Source organism: Protopterus annectens, chromosome 13.part0 (genome assembly GCF_019279795.1).
Source record: "Protopterus annectens isolate FY-2018-M chromosome 13.part0, PAN1.0, whole genome shotgun sequence".
Classification (NCBI taxonomy): Eukaryota; Metazoa; Chordata; order Ceratodontiformes; family Protopteridae; genus Protopterus; species Protopterus annectens.
The window spans coordinates 257,730,890-257,751,137 of record NC_056747.1 but is presented as its reverse complement, the minus strand read 5'-3'; the positions used below and the strand labels follow the sequence as shown (position 1 = coordinate 257,751,137).

At 43.9% G+C, this 20,248-nt stretch overlaps 1 protein-coding gene across 1 annotated transcript in view; it reads right to left on the bottom strand.

Annotated features, from left to right (window-relative positions):
* Positions 1-20,248, bottom strand: part of POLR2E (RNA polymerase II, I and III subunit E) — a 503,098-nt gene that overhangs the window by 182,393 nt on the left and 300,457 nt on the right. Inside the window, exon 3 of the mRNA XM_044054811.1 lies at positions 16,873-16,953. Within this exon, the coding sequence (XP_043910746.1) occupies positions 16,873-16,953 (81 nt within the window). The remainder of the gene's footprint in view (positions 1-16,872; positions 16,954-20,248) is intronic.

Below are 20,248 nucleotides of genomic sequence, written 5' to 3'. Positions count from 1 at the left end.
AACCTAAGTACTCAGGCCTTTCACCACAGGTTGTGTTTTTGGGGGGGTTGCCATTGATGTGGTAATCAGTAGGGGCAGTGTTTTGCCAAATGGTAGGATACGTTTTTTGAATTGAACTTAAGGCCATGCCTTTGGCACCAGTTATATGTAGCTGTGAGACTCTTGCAGTATGTTAACTGCATCTAGAGAGTCAATGACAACACCTAACTTACAGTCATCTGCAAACTTGGTCAGCCACAGGCCCTTTGTTTTTGCCTGGACCTCTGAGAAACAGATGCCAAACAGTAGGGGTCCCAGGACAGATCCCTGGGGAACACCACTAGTGACAGGTCTGCTGTCAGAGGTGGTGACGCTTATTTTGACTTTGTGGGTCCTGTGGGCCAGTTGCCCCCCCCCATCTGATGAGACCGGGATTAACACAAAGTTGTGTTAGCTTTTTGATGATGCCCGAGTGGGGATTGTGTCAAAGACCTTGGCCAGGTAAAGGTAAGCTGTATGTACTGACTTTAACTCATCCAGGGCCTTGGTGACAGTTTCAAAAAAGTCAACTAGGTTCAATAGGCAAGATCTGCCCCTGACAAATCCGAATTTAGTGGGGTCTAGGGCTTGGAAATTGCTTATGCCCTAGTTTATGAGATCCATAATATGCTCCATGGCTTTACAGATCAGACCTCTGTACAAGGGTGGATCATGGCAGCTCTCCATTCTGCTGGAATGAAGGCTATAATTAGGCTGTGGTTGAACAGGGTGTTCAATGGTGAAGCTAGTTCTTGCTGGAGAGCCTGGGATACTATCAGAACCCATGGAAGTTGTGTTCCTTGCCTTGGAAGGGGCCTTTACCACTTTGATCTACGGAGATGTAATGTGTGGGACAAGTATCGGGGATGTCGACTGGGTCTTTTGGGGGGGGGGTGAAGTTTGTGCTGAACCTATCAGCTAGTAGGGTGGCCAAGTCTGCAGGATCAGTTTAAATGGTACCATTAAGTACCAGTTCGGAACAAACTTGGGCGTTGCCATGGAGGTTCCTAACATAACTGAAGACTTGTTGTTTCCCTCTGTTTTGGGGGCTAGTTTTAACTCAATTGGCTTTGGAGGTTTTCACTACTGATAAAATGTGCTTGAGGTGGAGGAGGGTTTTTTTTCCAATTTGGAATTTGTTCCTTTTTACCCCTGGACAACAGTTTCTTACTTTTGTTGTAAAGCCTGTTGATAGACGATATCCACCAGATAAATTTATGTTTCCTGGAGGAGTAGGTTTTAGTTCTGTTAGGTATGGCCAAGTCTATGCAGTTGTACAGGTGCTTGTGTACTGCACTGGCATACCGTTCAGCATAGTTGTCTGCATCCTATGAGGGAGGCAGTGGTGTGAAGCTGCTGATACCCTCCCTTAGGAGGTTGAAGTCAGCCTTTGAGAAGTTTTCAGCTGGGATAGAAACATCGAATGTGACAGACCGATCTGATCTCACCAGGGAATAACATACTATGGAAGTGGTACAGCCGTTACCCATGTTTTTGAGAGCCAAGTCCAGTGTGTTATCTCCCCTTGTGGTGGATGAGACCAGCTGGTCTAGCGCGTTAGAATTAATGACGTCACAGAATCGTTGGATTAGTGCAGGAATAATTCACTAAGTCTATGGTGGGGTAGTTCAAGTCACCAAGGATCAGAGTGTTAGGCTGTTCCTTGGAGTCAAGTAGATACAGGTAGGAGGAGTGGGTGTCCTGAGTCATGGAGAGGGATCTACAGCTGGCTATAACTTGGATGGGTGTCTTGCCAACAAGTCAGTTGCACCTGGAGTATTTCAGTGTTATTTCCTGCTTGCAAACTTTGGCTCTCCACTAAGTTATGATGGCAGTACTTCCTGTACATGCATCATCATGCTTGTCACACTAATGCATAGTTGGAACTTTCCTGCACTAGCAGGCTGGGTCTTTTTCCTATTTTTGTAAGTAAATATCACATCAATGCTGCACACGGGCAGAGTGCAGTATGTACGTTTATCAATGGAATAGGTTTTGCATCAGCATGCATTTTCTGGAGGAAATGAATTAACTATGAAATTAATACTATACAAAAGCAACCTTACTACGGACAATGTGGACATAAATCCCCCTACACTTAATAATGCAGAGACCCTATTCAAAGTAAAACTCGAAACTCAAACAGCTAAACATAATTGGTGCATATATTCCCCCCAATAACATTAACACAAGAATCTATACTCCACTGATCGTTCCAAGCCCTATTCCATGAAGAGCTCATACTAGGTGACCAATATCGACTGGTCTGCATGCATCTTTCCCCTGCCCACTACTCCCATAAACCTCCATGGCTTCACTCAAATCCAAACCTCTGCCACAAACAAATCCTCCAAGAAAGAGTCCATTTTAAACAGGATCCTCACCAACCGGCTGTCCCTATCCTATGACTCCGGGACACTACGCGACAGTCAGTGACCACCTACCTACATTCGTCTTAGGCACCAAGTTAAACCCATAAAAACCTCTTCCCTACAGCAAATACACTATACAATGAACTTCAAATCCTAGGAGCTCAACCACTACATCATTGTAACTGGACATCCCTTTCAAACATCCCCCTAGACAAAGCAGTACACTACTTTCCTAAACATAGTCAACCAGCTTGTCCCAACTAGACCAAAAAGACCAAAGTCCAACTATGCACCCGGCTTACCAAAAATAGCCAGCTACTCCTAAAACAGAGAAGGCGTGGGAAGCTTGGCATCAAAACAAAACTAACCAAACCATGCAAAAGTACCTCGAACTAAGAAACAAATCCAAAAAACAAAGACAAGAAAAGCCACTATTCAGATAACCAGGGAAAATGCAAAACAAACCCACAAAAATTTTGGGCAGCCATCAATAAAATACTCCAACCTGGAAAAAGCAGTACCCCATCCCAAACACTGACATCACCACTAGCAACACTGCAAATCATTTTAACAAATACTTTACCAACGCCATTCTAAATCTGTCTAACAGCTCTCCCGCAACTTATACAAACCCTCAAACCTAAATTGACCAAAACTGCTTCTCCCTTCAACCAGTCCCAACCAACACCATATATGAACATCTGAAAGCTAAAACCCACTACCCTATGGCTGATGGACTCCCAGGGGAATATCTCAAAATCCCAGCCACAGCCATCTCCTACCCTGTTCTCCATATTAATATAACAGGTCAATCTCTGAACATGTTCCATCCCTCTGGAAAATCTTTCATAATATCAATATACAAAGGCAGCAATTCAACTGAACTATCAAACTTCTGTCCAATTACATAATATCCCCCCCTGTCAAAAATCCTCAAGAGATGCATACATTCCCAAACACTAAACTATTTACTAACTAAATCTCCAGGCTGAAACACAGATTCCACCTCAACCACAGTACCACCATCGCCCTCATCAACTTCACCAATACCGTAAATCAACATCGGAACAAATGCAATCTGGCCTCTACAGTCTTTTTAGATCTCTCTAAAGCATTCAACAGACACTGTCTCTCATTCTAAACTACTAACCATACTCTCAGAACTCAAACTACACAACTCCACACTATCATGGTTCAAAGATTTTCTCTCAAACCATCACCAAGCTGTAAAATGGTAAAACTCACTATCCCCCCTTCTCCCTGTAAATGTAGGTGTCCCACAGGGATCCATCATTGGACCCATTCTCTACCACATTCACCAACAACCTCCATAAAGCCTTCCTCCATGTCAACCTGGTCCAATATGCTGACTCTACCCTAATCTGCTCTGCCCCTTACTCCAAATACTACAACAAATCACCCAATAATCCTTTACAGCAATAGAAACATAGTTATCTGAATCACAAGTAACACTCAACCATCCATTTAAAATAACCTCATCCAACAATACCCCTATCACACCAATCATACAAACTAAACTACTAGGAGTAATCATAGATCACATGAAATTTGGCAAACATGCAGCTGAAACTATAACAAAAGTTCACAGAAAAACTAGGTACCCTCTATACATGCAAAAATTACCTAACCTTCAATAGTAAAGTCAACACTGCAAGAACCCACCTACTCTCCACATTACTCTATGCCTCCCCAGTTCTAATCAATCTAAACAAAAGTGACCTAAACAAATTAACTGCTACAACAAAATAGGAAAATTCACCAACTCATCCTACAAATCTTACCCACTGCCAATCCCTCAAAACTATCCTGCCTACAATTACCAAACCTATGAACCTTTAACCAACTTACAATAGCCCACCAAATCCTCTATCACCCCAAAAAGACCCCAGCCCAAGGTCTACTAAACCATTATAACCCAAAAGGTGGTGCAATTGTGCAAAAAGAACAAATAACCAAAGGAATTTCAGGTGAGAAGGGAGCATAGTGGGAAACATTTCCAACACCAGCAGGAGGAGTCTTATCTGTTGTGTGTAATTGTTCTAATGAAGTCAACTTGGATTGATAATTTGTGTTAAATAAAACTCTGTGGAGTTCAGAAACCCTGGTGGTGCGTTTTTTCATTTAATAAACCATTACACCAGCAACTGTCCTCTAAAAAGCACCAACAAAGCACTGGTTGAAATTTCTAAAAGTAAATATAATTCTGGGGACTCCCTTTAGTGCTGTCGCAAAAACATGGAATATGCTTCCTCTAGATATTCGTACACTGGACAGCAAACATAACTAAGAACCATCTTAAGTCCCACTTATCCAACTCATGGATATGTTCCAGCTCTAGCCCTGGGTAAAATCCTACCAATATTCTTACTCCCACCTCCTGTCATCCACCTCAATGCTACTTCATAGAGAACTACTAGCCCCTCTAATATCAGATGGACTGCACATTAGCATAATTTCTTCCAAATACTCTCATATTTGCTGCAAGTGATTTTTGATGCATTTGCTATATATCTACGACTATTGTATGCAGAATCTTGAGGCTTTTTTTCATTTCTTACTGTATGAAAAACTTTGTACAGCTACTACTGGGTGGTGCAAATGTTACTGTTACTTGAAATTTTTGTATTGTCTGGATAACTTTGTACAACTATGCAGTGCAAACATTACCATTTACATGCATCTTTATCTTCTTTTCTTTTGTATCACTGTATGGAGCTTTTCTCCCCGGGCCTCCGCTGAAAACTGGCAGCTCTGCTCAATCGGATATCTCCCCGTAAATAAATGTAAAATAAGTAATATCTAGTATTAGTGTCAGACTACAATACCCTGATTTACTAATAAAATGAAATTTTACTAAGAGATGGAAAGGGTAAAAACTGGAAACAAAATCAGGTGTATTCTGCAAAAATCATGGACAGATGAAGATGGATAACATTCAATGACAGGCAAAACTGAGACGATAGGGCTTTGCTGGATTAAGTACTTAAAAATAATTGTAGAAGCACTTATGGTCCAAAAAATGTTCGATAGTTCCAGTGTAAAAATTCTTCTTTATTCAACCATTTCACAGATAACTTCTGCTTATACATCTGTGGTTGAAATAAAGTAGTAGTTTTACACTGGAACTATCTGCCATTTTCTGGACCACGAGTGTTTCTACGTTTACTTGCAGTTTTTTCTTTGGTGGACTGAAGCCTCTAGTAAGGACGGTGGTGTGTTTTTTTTTTTTTACTTAAAAATAATGTTGGGCATTCCCTAGATTTAGTGACCAAACCATGACGTTTCTATAACAGAAAAAAATACATTAGTAACCGTGGAAATTAAGTCATTGTATACCATTATACTGTATGATGTGGAGGTAGAATGAGTCACCAATGGAACAAAGCTATAAAGAGGAAGACTTCTGGCAGAATGCATGGAAGTTCTGAATTTAAACACATTTTATACATACACTTATTTTTGTCAATATTATTAGCAGTTAAGTAGAACTGCCATGGAACACAACACAATGGACCCTAAATGTTTCCAATTTAATCATGGTTTATTGGTAAAATCCTGCATAAATATCTGATCTGATGATGTTAATCTTCACCAAAGCCTAGACAATGGGTTCGGTTCTGAACCTCGGAACAGACTCAGCCATATCTTCCAGCTCGGGCTCTCCAAACTCTCATGCCAGGCACTACCCATAATGTTCCTCAGAGATTACCCCAAATCTCATTTGCCACTTCTGTTCCAGAGGCTGCCTCCATGGTGTGGGATGGGACCCTGGTTCAGGGCTCCCATCCCTCTATTGTGGGGGGGTGGGGCAACCTTTAGGATAATGGTGAAGGCACGGTCCATTGAGGACTCTCAGTCTTTACCATCCCTGTCAGGACAGATTTCTACCTCCTCTAGACTGGAGCTACCATCAGTCTCACCCCCAGGACAGAGGGCACAAAAGTCCCATGTGACCCCCACCTTAGTTGCCTCCTCTTCGGATACTTCCCCGGATCATCCCCCAAGGGAGTCCCTGCGAAGAAGTGCAAGAGGAAGCACCTGGACTCCCCGGAAGAGTCTTTCACGGAAGATACTGATTTTGATGAAGGGGAAGGACCCCCAGGTCACCCCCTGATGTTTGCAGACATCCTGGAAATCCTTAAACAAAGGGATGGCTGGTCTTTGAATCAACCTTCCTCGGAGGAATCAGTTTACCTGGAGGCTTTTCATGCCCAACCTTCCACGTCTTGGGTCTCTCCGCTCGCTATCTCATTAAACTGACTGCTCAGTGGATGTGGAAGATGCCAGACTCCATAGAGCCAATCCTCAAGAGACCTGACTGGATATTATCAGCACCTAAAGATCAGCCAAAAAGGTCTAAGGAATTTCTGTCAACGCCATGGTGATAGCAGCTGACACCAAGACAGAACTTGTGGAAGACGGTCCTACTATCCATCCTCCTAACAAGGAGTCCAGGACATTGGACAGACTTGGGAAGTCTGTTTATGCTTCAACGACCTTTGCTCTAAGGTCTGTGAACTATAAGACACTACCAGATTAGAGAGAGATTTGATTAAAGAACTTTCAACTACTCTCTCAGGAGAAGCGGCTAAAGAGGTCCGTGACAGTTTCCTCTCAGCTTGCAACCCTACATGCCATCTCCAACTAGTCCATGAGGCTCATAGCTCATGCAGCCGAGGGGACGACCAGGGCAGCAGGTTCAGGTATAGCCATCAGAAGGCACTCCTGGATGCGCTTGTGTGACTGCAGAGCCATTCAAAGCATCATTTGTCAATGCTCCTTTTGACGGATCCACTCTTTAGCCCATAGGTTAAAGATACTCTAGCCAGAAGTAAGCATGATGGTAAGACCCCATCTGCCTTGGGCATACATTTCCCCTCCCCTCAGAGGCCTTATTCAAGGAACCAAAGGAGTGGCAGACTATGGTTTAGAAAATCCAAAGGGCCTTTCCAAGACTCGAGGTAAAGATTTCCATTGCTTCCTCCTTTGCCCTGGGGGAAAGACACCGCCCTAGGGGCAGAAATGGACCACAGAATCAGGAGTCCAAAGAATCTCTCTGGAACTTCCCATCAGCATCCTTGAGAGGGTGCCAGATTGCCCTCCTCTAGAGACAGTTGGGGGACGATTATCCCAGCACCAAACTACCTGGCAATTAACATCGGACAAATGGGTGCAGGAAATAACATCCAGAGGCTACCAAATTCTACTATCTAAAAGTCCCAAAACCCAGAAAAACTGCCAAAAGTTCCTCCCAATCAAAGGGAAGCAGCAGTCTTAGAAATTCAAAAACTGTTCGAAAAAAAGAGTCATCCAAGAAGTCCCACCAGACCAAACATGATCCAGGGTTTACTCAAGATTCTTTAGTGCCCAAAAAAAAACAAGGAACTGGAGACCCATTTTGGATCTCAGCCACTTCAACAAGGCAATTCAACAAACCAAATTCCAGATGGTCTCGGGTACAATGCATATTTCTTTTTTTGGAAAAAGGCAACTGGATGTGCTCTACAGACCTCCAAGCTGCTTATTACCAAAATGGAAAAAAGCTCCAGGAGGTTTCTATGCTTCTGGCTAGGAGTCTGTCATTTCCAGTTCAGAGTACTACCCTTTGGTCTCACCACAGCCCCCAGGGTGTTCACCAAATGTATGCCCGTGGTTACAGTTCACCCCAGACTGCAATGCTTTTGAGACTCTACATATCTCGATGACTGGCTCCTTTACCGCTACCACCAGGCGTCTCTTAGAACAGACAAGAGATTACACCATAAATATTTGCATATCTCTAGACATAACAATAAATTTCGAAATGTCCAAACTTCAGACTTCTCAGCAACTGGATTTCATTGGTGCTAATTTAAATACGGTCTCTGGGATTGCTTCTCTCCCTCCAGAAAGACTGCAAAGCATCAGAGTCCCAAGTCAGACAAATTCTCCAAAATAACAGGGTTCCAGCGAGACTTGTTCTTCAAACCTTAGGCTCTACGGCCGCTTCAGTCACTCTGGTTACTCTAGCGAGGTTTCATACGAGAATCCTGCAGTGGTTACTAGCAACCCAATGGTCTCTAATACACCAACCAATGTCTCATCTAGTCTTGATTACCAAACATTGCAAACAAGACCTCAAATGGTGGCTTCACTGACCAGATTCTCTTCGGCCAGCCATTCATCCTGCCTCAGCCCCAAGCCAGAGACCAACCCCAGGATGCATCCCAGGTTGGGGGGGGGGGGCATTACCTGGGAAAGACAGTCCAAGGCACATGGTCCCAACCGAAGGCCAATTTGCACATCAATGTTCTGGAAAAGAAGGCAGTGCTGTTTGTGTTGCAAGCATTCCAAGACGCCCTTCCTCTAGGGACAGTAGCAATTCAGACAGGCATGTCGGTAGTTTGATACAACAAACAAGGGGGGGGCCAAATCTTATCCATTATGTCGAAAAGCACTCAGAACTTGGCAATGGGCGATTTCCTCCAACTGCTTTCTGACAGCCACACACTTTCCAGGAAGTTCCAACACGATAGCGGACAAATTGAGCAGAACTATTCTTATGCCTCACGAGTGGTCTCTGAACCCTGTAGTGGCAGACAGGATTTTTCACCATTGGGGCCAACCTAGCTGCAACCTCTTTGCTTCTCCCCAGAACAAGAAGTGCATAAGTTACTTCGCCCCTAATCCCCCCTCCGGGGTTGTCACCCAGAGACACTTTTCTCCACGTTTGGCCTCTTGGCTCCAAAGAGACGGAGAAAGCAATACTCATTGCCCTCTTCTTGTCTCGACAAGTTTGGTTTCCCATGCTCTGGCCTCATCTAATAAAGAAACCATGGATTTTGGACCCAATTCCAGATCGTCTAACTCACCCCAGAGGGCATGGTTCATCCCAATCTCCAACATCTCAAGCTTACTGCGTGGCTTCTCCAATTCCCATGACTGCCAGGCATCCTTTCCATTATTCCCCTGTACAACGTATTATCATCCCTCATCACAAACCTTCTACAAACTGTATCAGGGCAAATGGGAAAAGTTTACCAGATGGGCCTTGAATAAAGGACTGGACCCTTATGCCAGTCCCATTTATGAAGCTCTAGACTTTCTAAACACTTTCAATCTGGTTCTTCTGCATTCATGATAAAAGTTCATCTGGCAGCAATTTCAAATTTCCATTCAGGCTGGAATGACACTCTTAATGTCTCAAGCTTTATAAAGCTTTCTTGAAGGGACTCTTGCTACTAAAACCCCCATTTAAAGAACCAACTTCCCCATGGGATCTAACTAGCATTCTTCAAGCTCTTACCAAGACCCCCTTTGAACCATCAGCATCTTGATTTGAAGCATTTATCCTGGAAGACATTTTTGGTGGCTATTACTTCCACAAGAAGGAAGTCGGAGTTGCAGGCCCCATCATGCAAATCGCCCCACCTAATTTTTTGCACTGACAACAAATCCATCCGTTTTAACAAAAGCAGTCTCCAAATCAAACATTAATCAGTCACTACAATTACCAGTCTTTTTCCTTAATTTTTCTAAGAAAGGGGAATATACCCTTCATTTACTAGGAGGTACACAGACAACTACGTTTTTATCTTCACAGAACTATGGAATTTAGAAAATCGGATTAGTTACATGAAGCATTCTCTGCCTTCTGTATAGGAAATCCAGTTGTTAAGGTTACTTTAGCTAAATGGTGTAGAGACTGCGTCACATTCATCTATGTTTCTCGGGGACTTCAACTTCCCAAACCAGTTCAAGCCCATTCAACAACAGCTGTGGCACCATTTACTTTTATTTTACATTTGTTGACCAGGATAGTCCAGACTGGATTCATGTCCATTTTCAGCAGAGGCCCGGGGAGAAAAGCTCCAAGGTAGACAGATACACAACAGATGAAATACAATGAAAACATATTACATATTTGGTATTGACAAAGAATACATATACGAACATGGACAAGTTCAACAGGTTAGAGTTGCTCCCTGGTGGGAGTAGAGGAAAATTTAACAGTAGTTTGATTAATAGATATTTCATATACATGACGAGAGCTAGCCAGGCTTGTTGCATCAGCAGTTTGTCACACCAGTGCTTCTCTAGACATCAGTGCAGCAGCCACATGGTGTTCTCCTCATATCTTTATCACTCATTACAAATTAGATCAGCTCTCGAGGGGTCGAGTATCCTTTGTCGCTATGGTGCTTAGGAATATTCTTCCACCTCCCCCAAGGCCAAGTAGCTGGGGATTCTGTCACACTGTCAAGGAATGGTGAAGATTAACATCAGATAAAGAAGTCATGTCTTACCATAATGTTCCATCTGTGTTGCTGATCTTCACCAATCCCTGACATCCCCACCCACCTTCCCCCATCCTGAGACTCTTACAAGATCGGATTAGCTCTAAGCTAGTTTCTCAATAAAGGGCTCATATATGGCCTCTCCCTATACTCTCTATAAAGAATCACAATTTGCTCTATATATTATTTATTTGGCAAACTCTATCTGAGGTAATCTAAGGAGCACTATGGGTAGAGCCTGGCAGAGTCATTTCCGAAGTTCGGAACCAAACCCACCGTCAAGGATTGGTTCAGGGAGAATGAAGGGACACCCTGGCAGAACCTGATCAAATCACCAAAGCTATTTTTTGCATGCCTGGGTAATCTGAATCCAGGTGGACATATGCTGATAAAGAACAAACGATTGCACTGCTAACATCCACTGAAGAATTCTCATGTGAAATATTGCTAAGGGAACTAGAATTATAGCTGCAGGCAGTGACCGCAAGGCTTGTAGGATCAGTCGGGCTCAGTCTGTGGAATTGTGAATAATCTTTCTGACCTGGAATCTGATCATTTGTACTAGAGAGAGGAAGCAAGGCCATCACAAACATCTTGAAAATGGTTCCTATGAACTCCATTGTCTAGCTAAGATTTGTTGTAATTTATGTGAACCCTAAATTGGAGCAAGTTTGGAGTACCTGGTCACGAGACCTTATCAGTAGATGCCTGGTCGGGGCAGTAATGAGCCATTTGTCCAAGTATAGAAACACTCAGGATCCTTGCAGTCTCAAGTGAGCTGCAACTACTGCCATGCATTTGAACACCCTGGAGGCTGTGGTGAGGTCAAAGGGCAGTGCTCTGAAATGGTAATGAGTGGCTCCCAGCCAAAAGCATAAATACCTTCTGGACTATCTGTTCATTTTTGTGACAGTATACACCCTGAAGGGTCCATCAAGCGCATCCAGTCATCTTTGCACAAAAAGGGCAGAATGGACTGAACCATGACCATCCAAAACCTGGTGTTCTGAGCTGATTTGTTCAAACTGCTAAAATCCAGAATCAGTCTAGTCTTTTTTTTTTTTAAACTAAAGAATCTTGAGTAAGTTCTAGATTCTATTTGGTCTAGTAGGACCTCTTGAATGACTTTTCTGGAAACTTTTGTATTTCTAGTGCTGCTGCTTTCCCTGGCCTGTGTGGAACACAAGGAAAAATGCATACATGTTGCGGTGACGGGAAAAAGAATGATATAACATCTGTAAATAATCCTCTGCAATCTAGTATCTTTTGTAATGTCTAGCCAGGCTCTAGTGCAGGGATAAATGACCCTCATTGCCTCCAGAGGCAGACAATCTGGCCTCCTTTCTGGAGCGTTGATAGGGTCTGTCGGAGAAGGAATCTCTGAACTGCTGATTCTAGAGGCCTCCTCTGCTTAATGAGTGCTGTCTTCAATTCGAGGTTACCCCCCTCTGCTCCTGGGGAACTCTCTATGGGGATCGTGGACAGGACCCTGGGACTTCCTGAACCACATTTTCCGACCTCCTCGTTGATTTCTGGAAAAGGTCCTTTGAAGAGTTTAAATATATGACCATTGCAAAGAGGGTCTTTCCATACTGCTCGCACCTGAAATGTGTGTCCTTAACATTGGGGCCAAACAAAGCTTCCAAAAAAAGCATGATTAAAGAAGACTTGAAGGGCTCCACAAAATCACAATCGCATCCAAGCATACCACCCAACAGAAATGCTTGAAGCAGTCACCCTTGCAGTACCTTCAGCCACATGGGAGACAAGTGGAGATCAATAAAAGGGTAGTCAACTGCAAGACCATAGAAGACTGACCCCCTCAGGAGTACTGGTCCCAGACAAGGAGTATGAAAGTTCTTAAAATCACATCCCTCTGTAATCTAATGAAGTGTGCCAAATAATTCAGCAACCTGAGGGCAAATATAGCTGAAGCATACACACATTTCCCATACCTGTCCAACGCCCTAGACTCTCTGTTAGGGGGATGGACAGAAGAACTCTGCTTTGTGCATTCTTTCTTGCTGGCCGCCATGATCATGGCATCTACTGGAACTCCCTTGCTCCAAATTTCTTTTTCCTGCAGGTGATGCCAAAATCCAATCTGGTCTCTTGGGGATTGGCACAACTGCGCCCGGTTCCTTCCACACAACTGCGCCCGGTTCCTTCCGCACAACTGCGCCCGGTTCCTTCCGCACAACTGCGCCCGGTTCCTTCCGCACAACTGCGCCCGGTTCCTTCCGCACAACTGCGCCCGGTTCCTTCCACACAACTGCGCCCGGTTCCTTCCACACAACTGCGCCCGGTTCCTTCCACACAACTGCGCCCGGTTCCTTCCACACAACTGCGCCCGGTTCCTTCCACACAACTGCGCCCGGTTCCTTCCACACAACTGCACCCGGTTCCTTCCACACAACTGCACCCGGTTCCTTCCACACAACTGCGCCCGGTTCCTTCCACACAACTGCGCCCGGTTCCTTCCACACCTGCCTAAAGATAGGCAAATGAGCTTGTCGGCAGGCAAAGTCACCCAGAATATAAATGGGTCATACCCAGGGGCCTCCAGGAATATAGATTCCTGTTTGGAAGGGATATCAGTGGACAAACCCACCCCTCTACTTCCGGATCTCTAGGATATCTCCAAATGAGATGTCTTCAGTTGGGGATCCTTCTCACAGGAGTTGGTCACTGGAGAAACAGGTTTCAGTGACTGGGGAGTCAAAGTGCCTCCTCTTGCACTTCCTCTTCCTACAGACTTCTTTGGTGGGCTGTTCTGGAGAAGTATCAGAAGAGTAATACTCTGATGGGTAGCCTGGAGACTGAGATGGCTATCCCTGTGGAGTGGAATGATGGGGCTCAAGACACGCAGACATACAAGATTCAAAGAGGAGATGAGAGTGACGGAAGAACAATCCATCCTGCCGAAGCAAAGAACACTCTCCAACACCTCAAAGGCAGAGTGCTCCAGAGAGAAGGTCGACAGAGCCAAGAAGCCAAGCTACCAGCCCACTGACTCTCCCTGCCCCTTAGGCAATCTACCCAAGGCAGCGGTCGGAGCCAACATCTAACTCTGAAGTTAATTCTAATACCTCGGATCTGACAGGCATGCTTTTGCTCCAAGAGTCATCTGGATCAGAAACGGTCATAGCCAGTGAACTCCGGTAAAGCCTCAGAGCCGAAGATACTATGATCTTCAGATCCAACCTAGACTGTTCCAAAGAGACTGATCCAAGGGCTCTGAAACCATAGGTCAGATACGAGAAGGGGTGTTGTGATAAGGGCTTCCTGACCCAAAGAGGTAGGTGCTGAGAAAACTCTCATTTGCATCTGTGCCGAAAGAAACTTCATCATTCTGTCAGTATCTGCCTCGGTCAAACTTCTGCTAGAATAAGATTATGTCACTGATGGTGATCTAGAGTGCAGGCGGGATTCCAGAAAAGGGGAAGGTACTCTATATAGCACCGGATCTATGGAGGGAGAAGATGTTCTTGGTAACCGCTTCAGATTTGAGAGACTTGGATCTGAGGAAAATGTTCTGCTACCTGAAGCAGATTGGGTAGGAGCAGTCTTTGAATCCATCTTCTTGCACTTTTCTTGGTGGTTCCATGGTTGGATCACACAAGGAAGCCAAGGATCCGAAGGACCAGAAGGCTTCATAGGTGGCTGCTTGAGTTTCTGTTTGAGGTGTTGAGCCTCAGATAGAGCTACTGAAAAAGAAGAGGGTAATAGCCCTTTCAAAATAAGTTTGTTCTATCTGCTATAGCAAGCGGATTGAAAGTTTTACAGATTTTACAGTCAACCTGTAGGTGTTGTGGGCCTAGGCAGTACACACAAGGTGCGCATATCAGAAAACGCCAATTTGAGTCTGCATTCTTGACACTTTCTGAATCCAACTGGACCCCTTTCAGACATTCTGTAAAATAAAGTACATAGAGATAAGAAAAACTTTTTTTTTTTTTTTTTTAATTGCCAAGATAGAAAAATACCATACAAGAAAAGGGAAAGGAAAGAAACAAACTACGGTAAAATAAATACCTCCCTTTCTTACACTGTGTATCAATAAAATAAAAGTAAAAAAAAACATTTAAGATTATTAGTACTAGACTAACAAGTAACAGGAAAAAAATTCTACTTGTCTCTCAAAAAAGAATAGCAAGCTCAACAGCTTACAGCAACCACGTCCAAACGCTAAAGCGGCAAACAAGATCTGAGGTATGTTAGGAGATGGGGCATAATGGGTAAGGGAGGAGCTCAAGAGTTTTTCTAGTGGCCACAAGAAAGGGGGAGCCACCACGGAACCCGGGAACTACCACCCCATTAGCCGGACGAGCCTGGTCTGCAAGGCTATGGAGCGTATCATGGAACTTATAAACAATGACATTGGTAATCTCCAAGACATTGGCAATCTCAAAGACATTGGCAATCTCAAAGACATTGGCAATCTCAAAGACATTGGTAATCTCAAAGACATTGGTAATCTCAAAGACATTGGTAATCTCAAAGACATTGGTAATCTCAAAGACATTGGTAATCTCCAAACTCTGGACCCTACCCAGTTCGGGTTTGTAAAAGGCAGATCATGTTTCCTAAACCTGATGGACTTCTTTGAAGCGGTCACCAAAGCTGTAGATGAGGGTAAGGTGGTACACAAAGCCCATCTAGATCTCGCCAAGGCTTTCCACACCATCCCCCACTCTGGAATTAGACAAACTCACTAAACTAGCTATAAATCCCTATGTCACAAGACGGGTTGCCAACTGGCTCACTGACCGAACCCATACTGTGAAAGTAGCAGACTATAAATCCAACTTCAGACCAGTGATAAGTGGAGTACCACAGGGTTCAGTCCTAGGTCCTCTCCTGTTTGGTATCTACTTCTCTGAAGTATAGGCTAACAGAGAAGGTCTTTGGCTAACAAAGTTCGTAGATGACTGCAAACTAGGAGCCATAATCAAATCTCCTAACTATGTGGACATCCTACAAAAGGGCCTCATTGAGACAGATGCCTGGTGTCAAAGCCATGGCCTCAAGCTCAATGCCAAAAAGTGCATTGTCATCACTTTTCGTAAAAACTCTGTACCCATGAACTACCACATAGGCGGTAGTCTACTTAACACCAAAAGTGTGATGAGACCTTGGGACACAGGTGGACAGTAGTCTCACCTTTGGTAATCACATCACCACAGTAGTCAGGAAATCCTTCTGCGTGGCACACCTCATCACAAAAAGGTTTCTCATCCAGGAAAAAAAAGAGGTCATTGTTCCCTTCTACTCATCACTCATTAGATCCATTATAGAGTACAACGCCCCTTTTGGTATGTACCTCACAAGACATCTACAACAACTGGAAAGGCCACAGAAAAACCTCACAAAGAGGATTACTAGCCTCAAACAGATGCCCTATGCAGACAGTCTCAAAAAATTCCAGCTTTACTCTGTCGCATATCGCCTACTCAGAGGCCATCTCTGCCTAACATACAAAGCTATGTCAAACCCAGAGCTGTTGGACATGTGCCACGTAAAGAAATCCCAATCCCTCAGAGCTACACACTCTAGGGACCTAAACCTTGTCACCACAATAAACAAAACATGCTGGAGGGATAGATTCCCATCTCAGACACTTCCCATACTCTGGAACAAACTACCTATCTATATCAAACAAAGCTCCTCATTAGCACTCAAGAAAAATCTTGATTATTGGATAGGAGATGGGAAATTCACCCCGGGGATCACTTCTATGGCTCTGCTTGACAGGGGCACAGGAAAATAATTTTCTTGGGTGGCAAAAGCCAGAGTACCGTTTGGCTAGGCTTATATAGGCCCTAGGGCCAATAGCCTAGTACCTACCTATGTACAAGCTAAAATAATGGCCAAATCAGATCTGAACCCAACTGTTGAGGAATGAATGAAAATTTACATAAGATGCAATTTTTCTAGACTCCTGGCTCTACAAAACTTCAATCCTCAGTGCAAGAACAGTTCACCATTTGCTCTATTACCAAGACTTTCAATTGTTCACTAGAAAACAAAGAAATGCATGGAAAATTTTACAGAAACTAGAAACAAATGGCTAATGACAAGTTTGCTTAAAGTGGCACACAGCTGTGTAAAGGCAATAGAAGATAAATGGCTTTGCTAGAACAGCCAGTTAATTAGTCTAACCTTCCCTACAGACTGTTACTTACCTCATGTTCAGTGATGTTAATGAGAAGCTCCTGCTGCAGAAACTGTTCCAAGATGTACTTCGGTGCCATGTCTACAAGAGACTAATAAAACAAAAAAAAAATGTTAAAATGTGTAGTTTATGACATGAACACAATTCTGAAAGCCAAGAGACAGGCTCAGATCTCCACAAGAACAGTGACCCTGAAAACTTCTTATGTGATCTTTTCTAGCTTCCCTCTACCAATCTTAAAAGATAACTTCTAACTTACTGTCAGTGAAAGGATGAATATCCCTATCCCTGGGGATTCTTGCACGAGTAATTAGAAGCACCAAATCCTTCAAGCACCTGCAATGTGCAAAGCCAAATCACTGGGCAAACCTTTCAGCATAATGGACTCTCCCCTCTTCCAGCATAACACAATGATGTCAAAAAATCCCTTCCATCATAAAAGTTCAGGGCAGGAAGGGAGGAAGGGTGGAAAGGTGATCCAGTACAGAAAAACAAGGCAGTCCAGTGTAGCAGCAGTTCTTACACCCAAATGGACTAAAGAAGAAAGTTGAACTGAAATGGCATTCTTTTACACCTGTTACACAAAAATCAAGGTAACAGGGGGAAGAGGCACAGTCTGTCCAAACAATGGGTTAATGGGATACAAGTTAAAAAACATGCAGCACACCTAGCTGCAATTTAGGAGTTCTGCATATAGATTTTTAACTAGTATCCCATTTGCAGATGGGAGGGAAATGTAGATCCTGGCAAAGAACCATTTGAAAAAGTACAGTTTTGTACCTACCATAAATGTAGATGTTAGAGTGTATACATTGCTGCAGTCATTACACTTGGGTTATCCTGCCGTCCGGCCGTTCCCCAGTCGGCCTGAGTTCCAAAGTCTTGGTCCGGCGTCAATTGCCGTCGCCTCCTCCCTGACGTCAGTGCGACCGGGGTATATAAGATGCAGCAGACGCCATTTTCTTCAGTTTTTCTTGCCCCAAATGTCAGGTGCCTCTAAATAGGTAGGCAATTCCAATTGCTAATAAAACTTACATAAGAAAAGCAAAAAACAACTTACAGCTACCAGCAAATACTCCCCATAGGTAGTAAGGATAGAAGACAAAAGGTACATACCAGCCAGTAAGAGGGGAAGGAGGGAGGGTAACCTGGACTGCAGCAGTGTATACACTCGAACATCTACATTTCTGGTAGGTACAAAACTGTACTATGTTCATCGTGTTACACTGCTGCAGTTATTACACTTGGGTAGATTCCCAAAGCTGAGGTAGAGTGGCTGGTTCTATAAGGCATTAGGGGTGGTTATAAGGCCCTGCAGCACTGCAGTGGCGAAGCCAGCTCAGGATTTAGAGTACAGAGGCAGATGGTAATGCTTGGTGAAGGTATGTACAGAACTCCAAGTTGCCGCTTCCAAAATATCCTTGGTAGGTACTCCCCTGAGGTAGGCAGTTGAAGTGGCTGTTGCCCTGGTGGAGTGAGATCTAATGCTGCTAGGTACAGGTTTTCCATGGTATATGTAGCAGAAACTTATACAATGTCCTATCCATTTTGAAATAAGTCTGTTTTGAAATTACTTTTCCCTGTGCTCCTGCAACATATGCTACCAATAATTGCTCAGATTTTCTGAAAGCTTTGGTTTTGTCCAAGTAGAAGTGTAACCGCCTGTGAATGTCCAAAGAGTGCAGTAGTCTCTCCCCTTTATTCTGTGGTTTAGGATAAAAAGTTGGCAGGTGAACAGTTTGGTTTAGAGCCACACTGGATACCACCTTTGGCATAAACGTAGGGTTAGTTCTTAAAGACACCCTGCCCTGGTGGAAAATGAGGAAAGGTTCCACTGCCATTAGTGCCTGTAATTCTGAAACTCTTCATGCTGATGTTATTGCCAAGAGCAGAGCAGTTTTCCAAGAGATATATTTTAATTCTGCTGTGTTAGCTGGCTCAAAAGGAGGTAAAGTTAGTTTTTCCAAAACAAAGTTGAGGTCCCAAGTTGGAGTAGGTGCTCTACGGGGCGGTCTTATGTTTTTAGCCCCTCTGAGGTACTGTTTTAACAGAGGATTAGAGAAAATTGGTGGATCCGTGTTGTAATGAGCAGAGATGTCAGAGGCGTGGATCTTGATGGATGAGAAGGAGAGGCTTTTGTCCAGCATCTCAGTTAAGTATTGTAGTATCTGAGGAATGTTTGGGACAAGAGGGTCAAGGCTGTGAGCTTGGTTCCAGGCACAGAATCTCTTCCATTTATCCGAATAGGCTTTCCTGGTACTAGGCCTTCTGGCCTCCAGAATGACATCCATAACAGCTTTGGAGAGAGGCATTGCTTGCTTGACTAAGGAATCTTCCATGCAGCTAGGTTTAAGGTCTTTAGCTGGCTGTGTAGTACTTGATTGTTGTGCTGAGTCAGCAGATGTGGGATTTGAGGCAAAATCCAGGGTGGTTCTTGTGCTAAGCTCCTTAAGATTGGGTACCAGTGCTGGCGTGACCAGTCTGGTGCAATCAGGATCATCTTTGGCACTTCTTGCCTGGCTTTTATGAGTACCTTTGGCATGAGAGGCAGTGGTGGGAAACCGTATACTTGTAGGTTCTCCCAGCTGAATGAGAGGGCATCCACTTTCCATGCTTGTGGATGGTAACTCCTTGTGCAGAATTTTTGTAGCTGGCAGTTTATTGGGGATGCAAAAAGATCTATGTCCGGGCTCCACCATTTCGGTGTTATCATTCTGAATATTTGTGGATTCAATTCCCATTCGTGGGGATCCATGATGTTTCTGCTTAAGTCGTCTGCCAGTCTGTTTTTCTCTCCTGGCAGGAACTGTGCTTGCAAATTAACTTGAAGATTTATAGCTGTGTTCCACAAGGTCATGGCTTGTCTGAATGGGGGGTAGGAGCGAGTGCCCCCTTGCTTGTTTATGTACCACATAACTGTGGTGTTCTGTCTTGAGCAGTAGTTGTCCTGGATGCAGCAGGTCCTTGAAAGCTATAAGGGCATTTTGTACAGCTAGCATCCCTTTTTGATTGATGTGAAGATGCATTTGTTCTGCGGGCCACGTGCCCTGAATACATTTGCCTGCCATGTGTGCTCCCCAGGCGTAATCAGATGCATCTGTTTCTCAGTGTTTGCCTGGCTGTGGGTTGTGTGAAATGCTGTCCCTTGTTGAGGTGACAAGCTTGAGCCGACCATTGAAACTCCTGTTGAAGGCAAGGGATTAGTGGCATAACTGTTTCCAAACTTTGACAGTGTTGAGACCATACATTCTTTAGGTACCATTGTAGTTTCCACATATGCAGTCTGGCATATGGAATTAGTAGTATGCAGGATGCCATGTAACCCAAGGCCTGCAGAACTTTTCTTGCAAGGAGTTGGGTCTTTGTTGCCATCAATTGAAAGTATT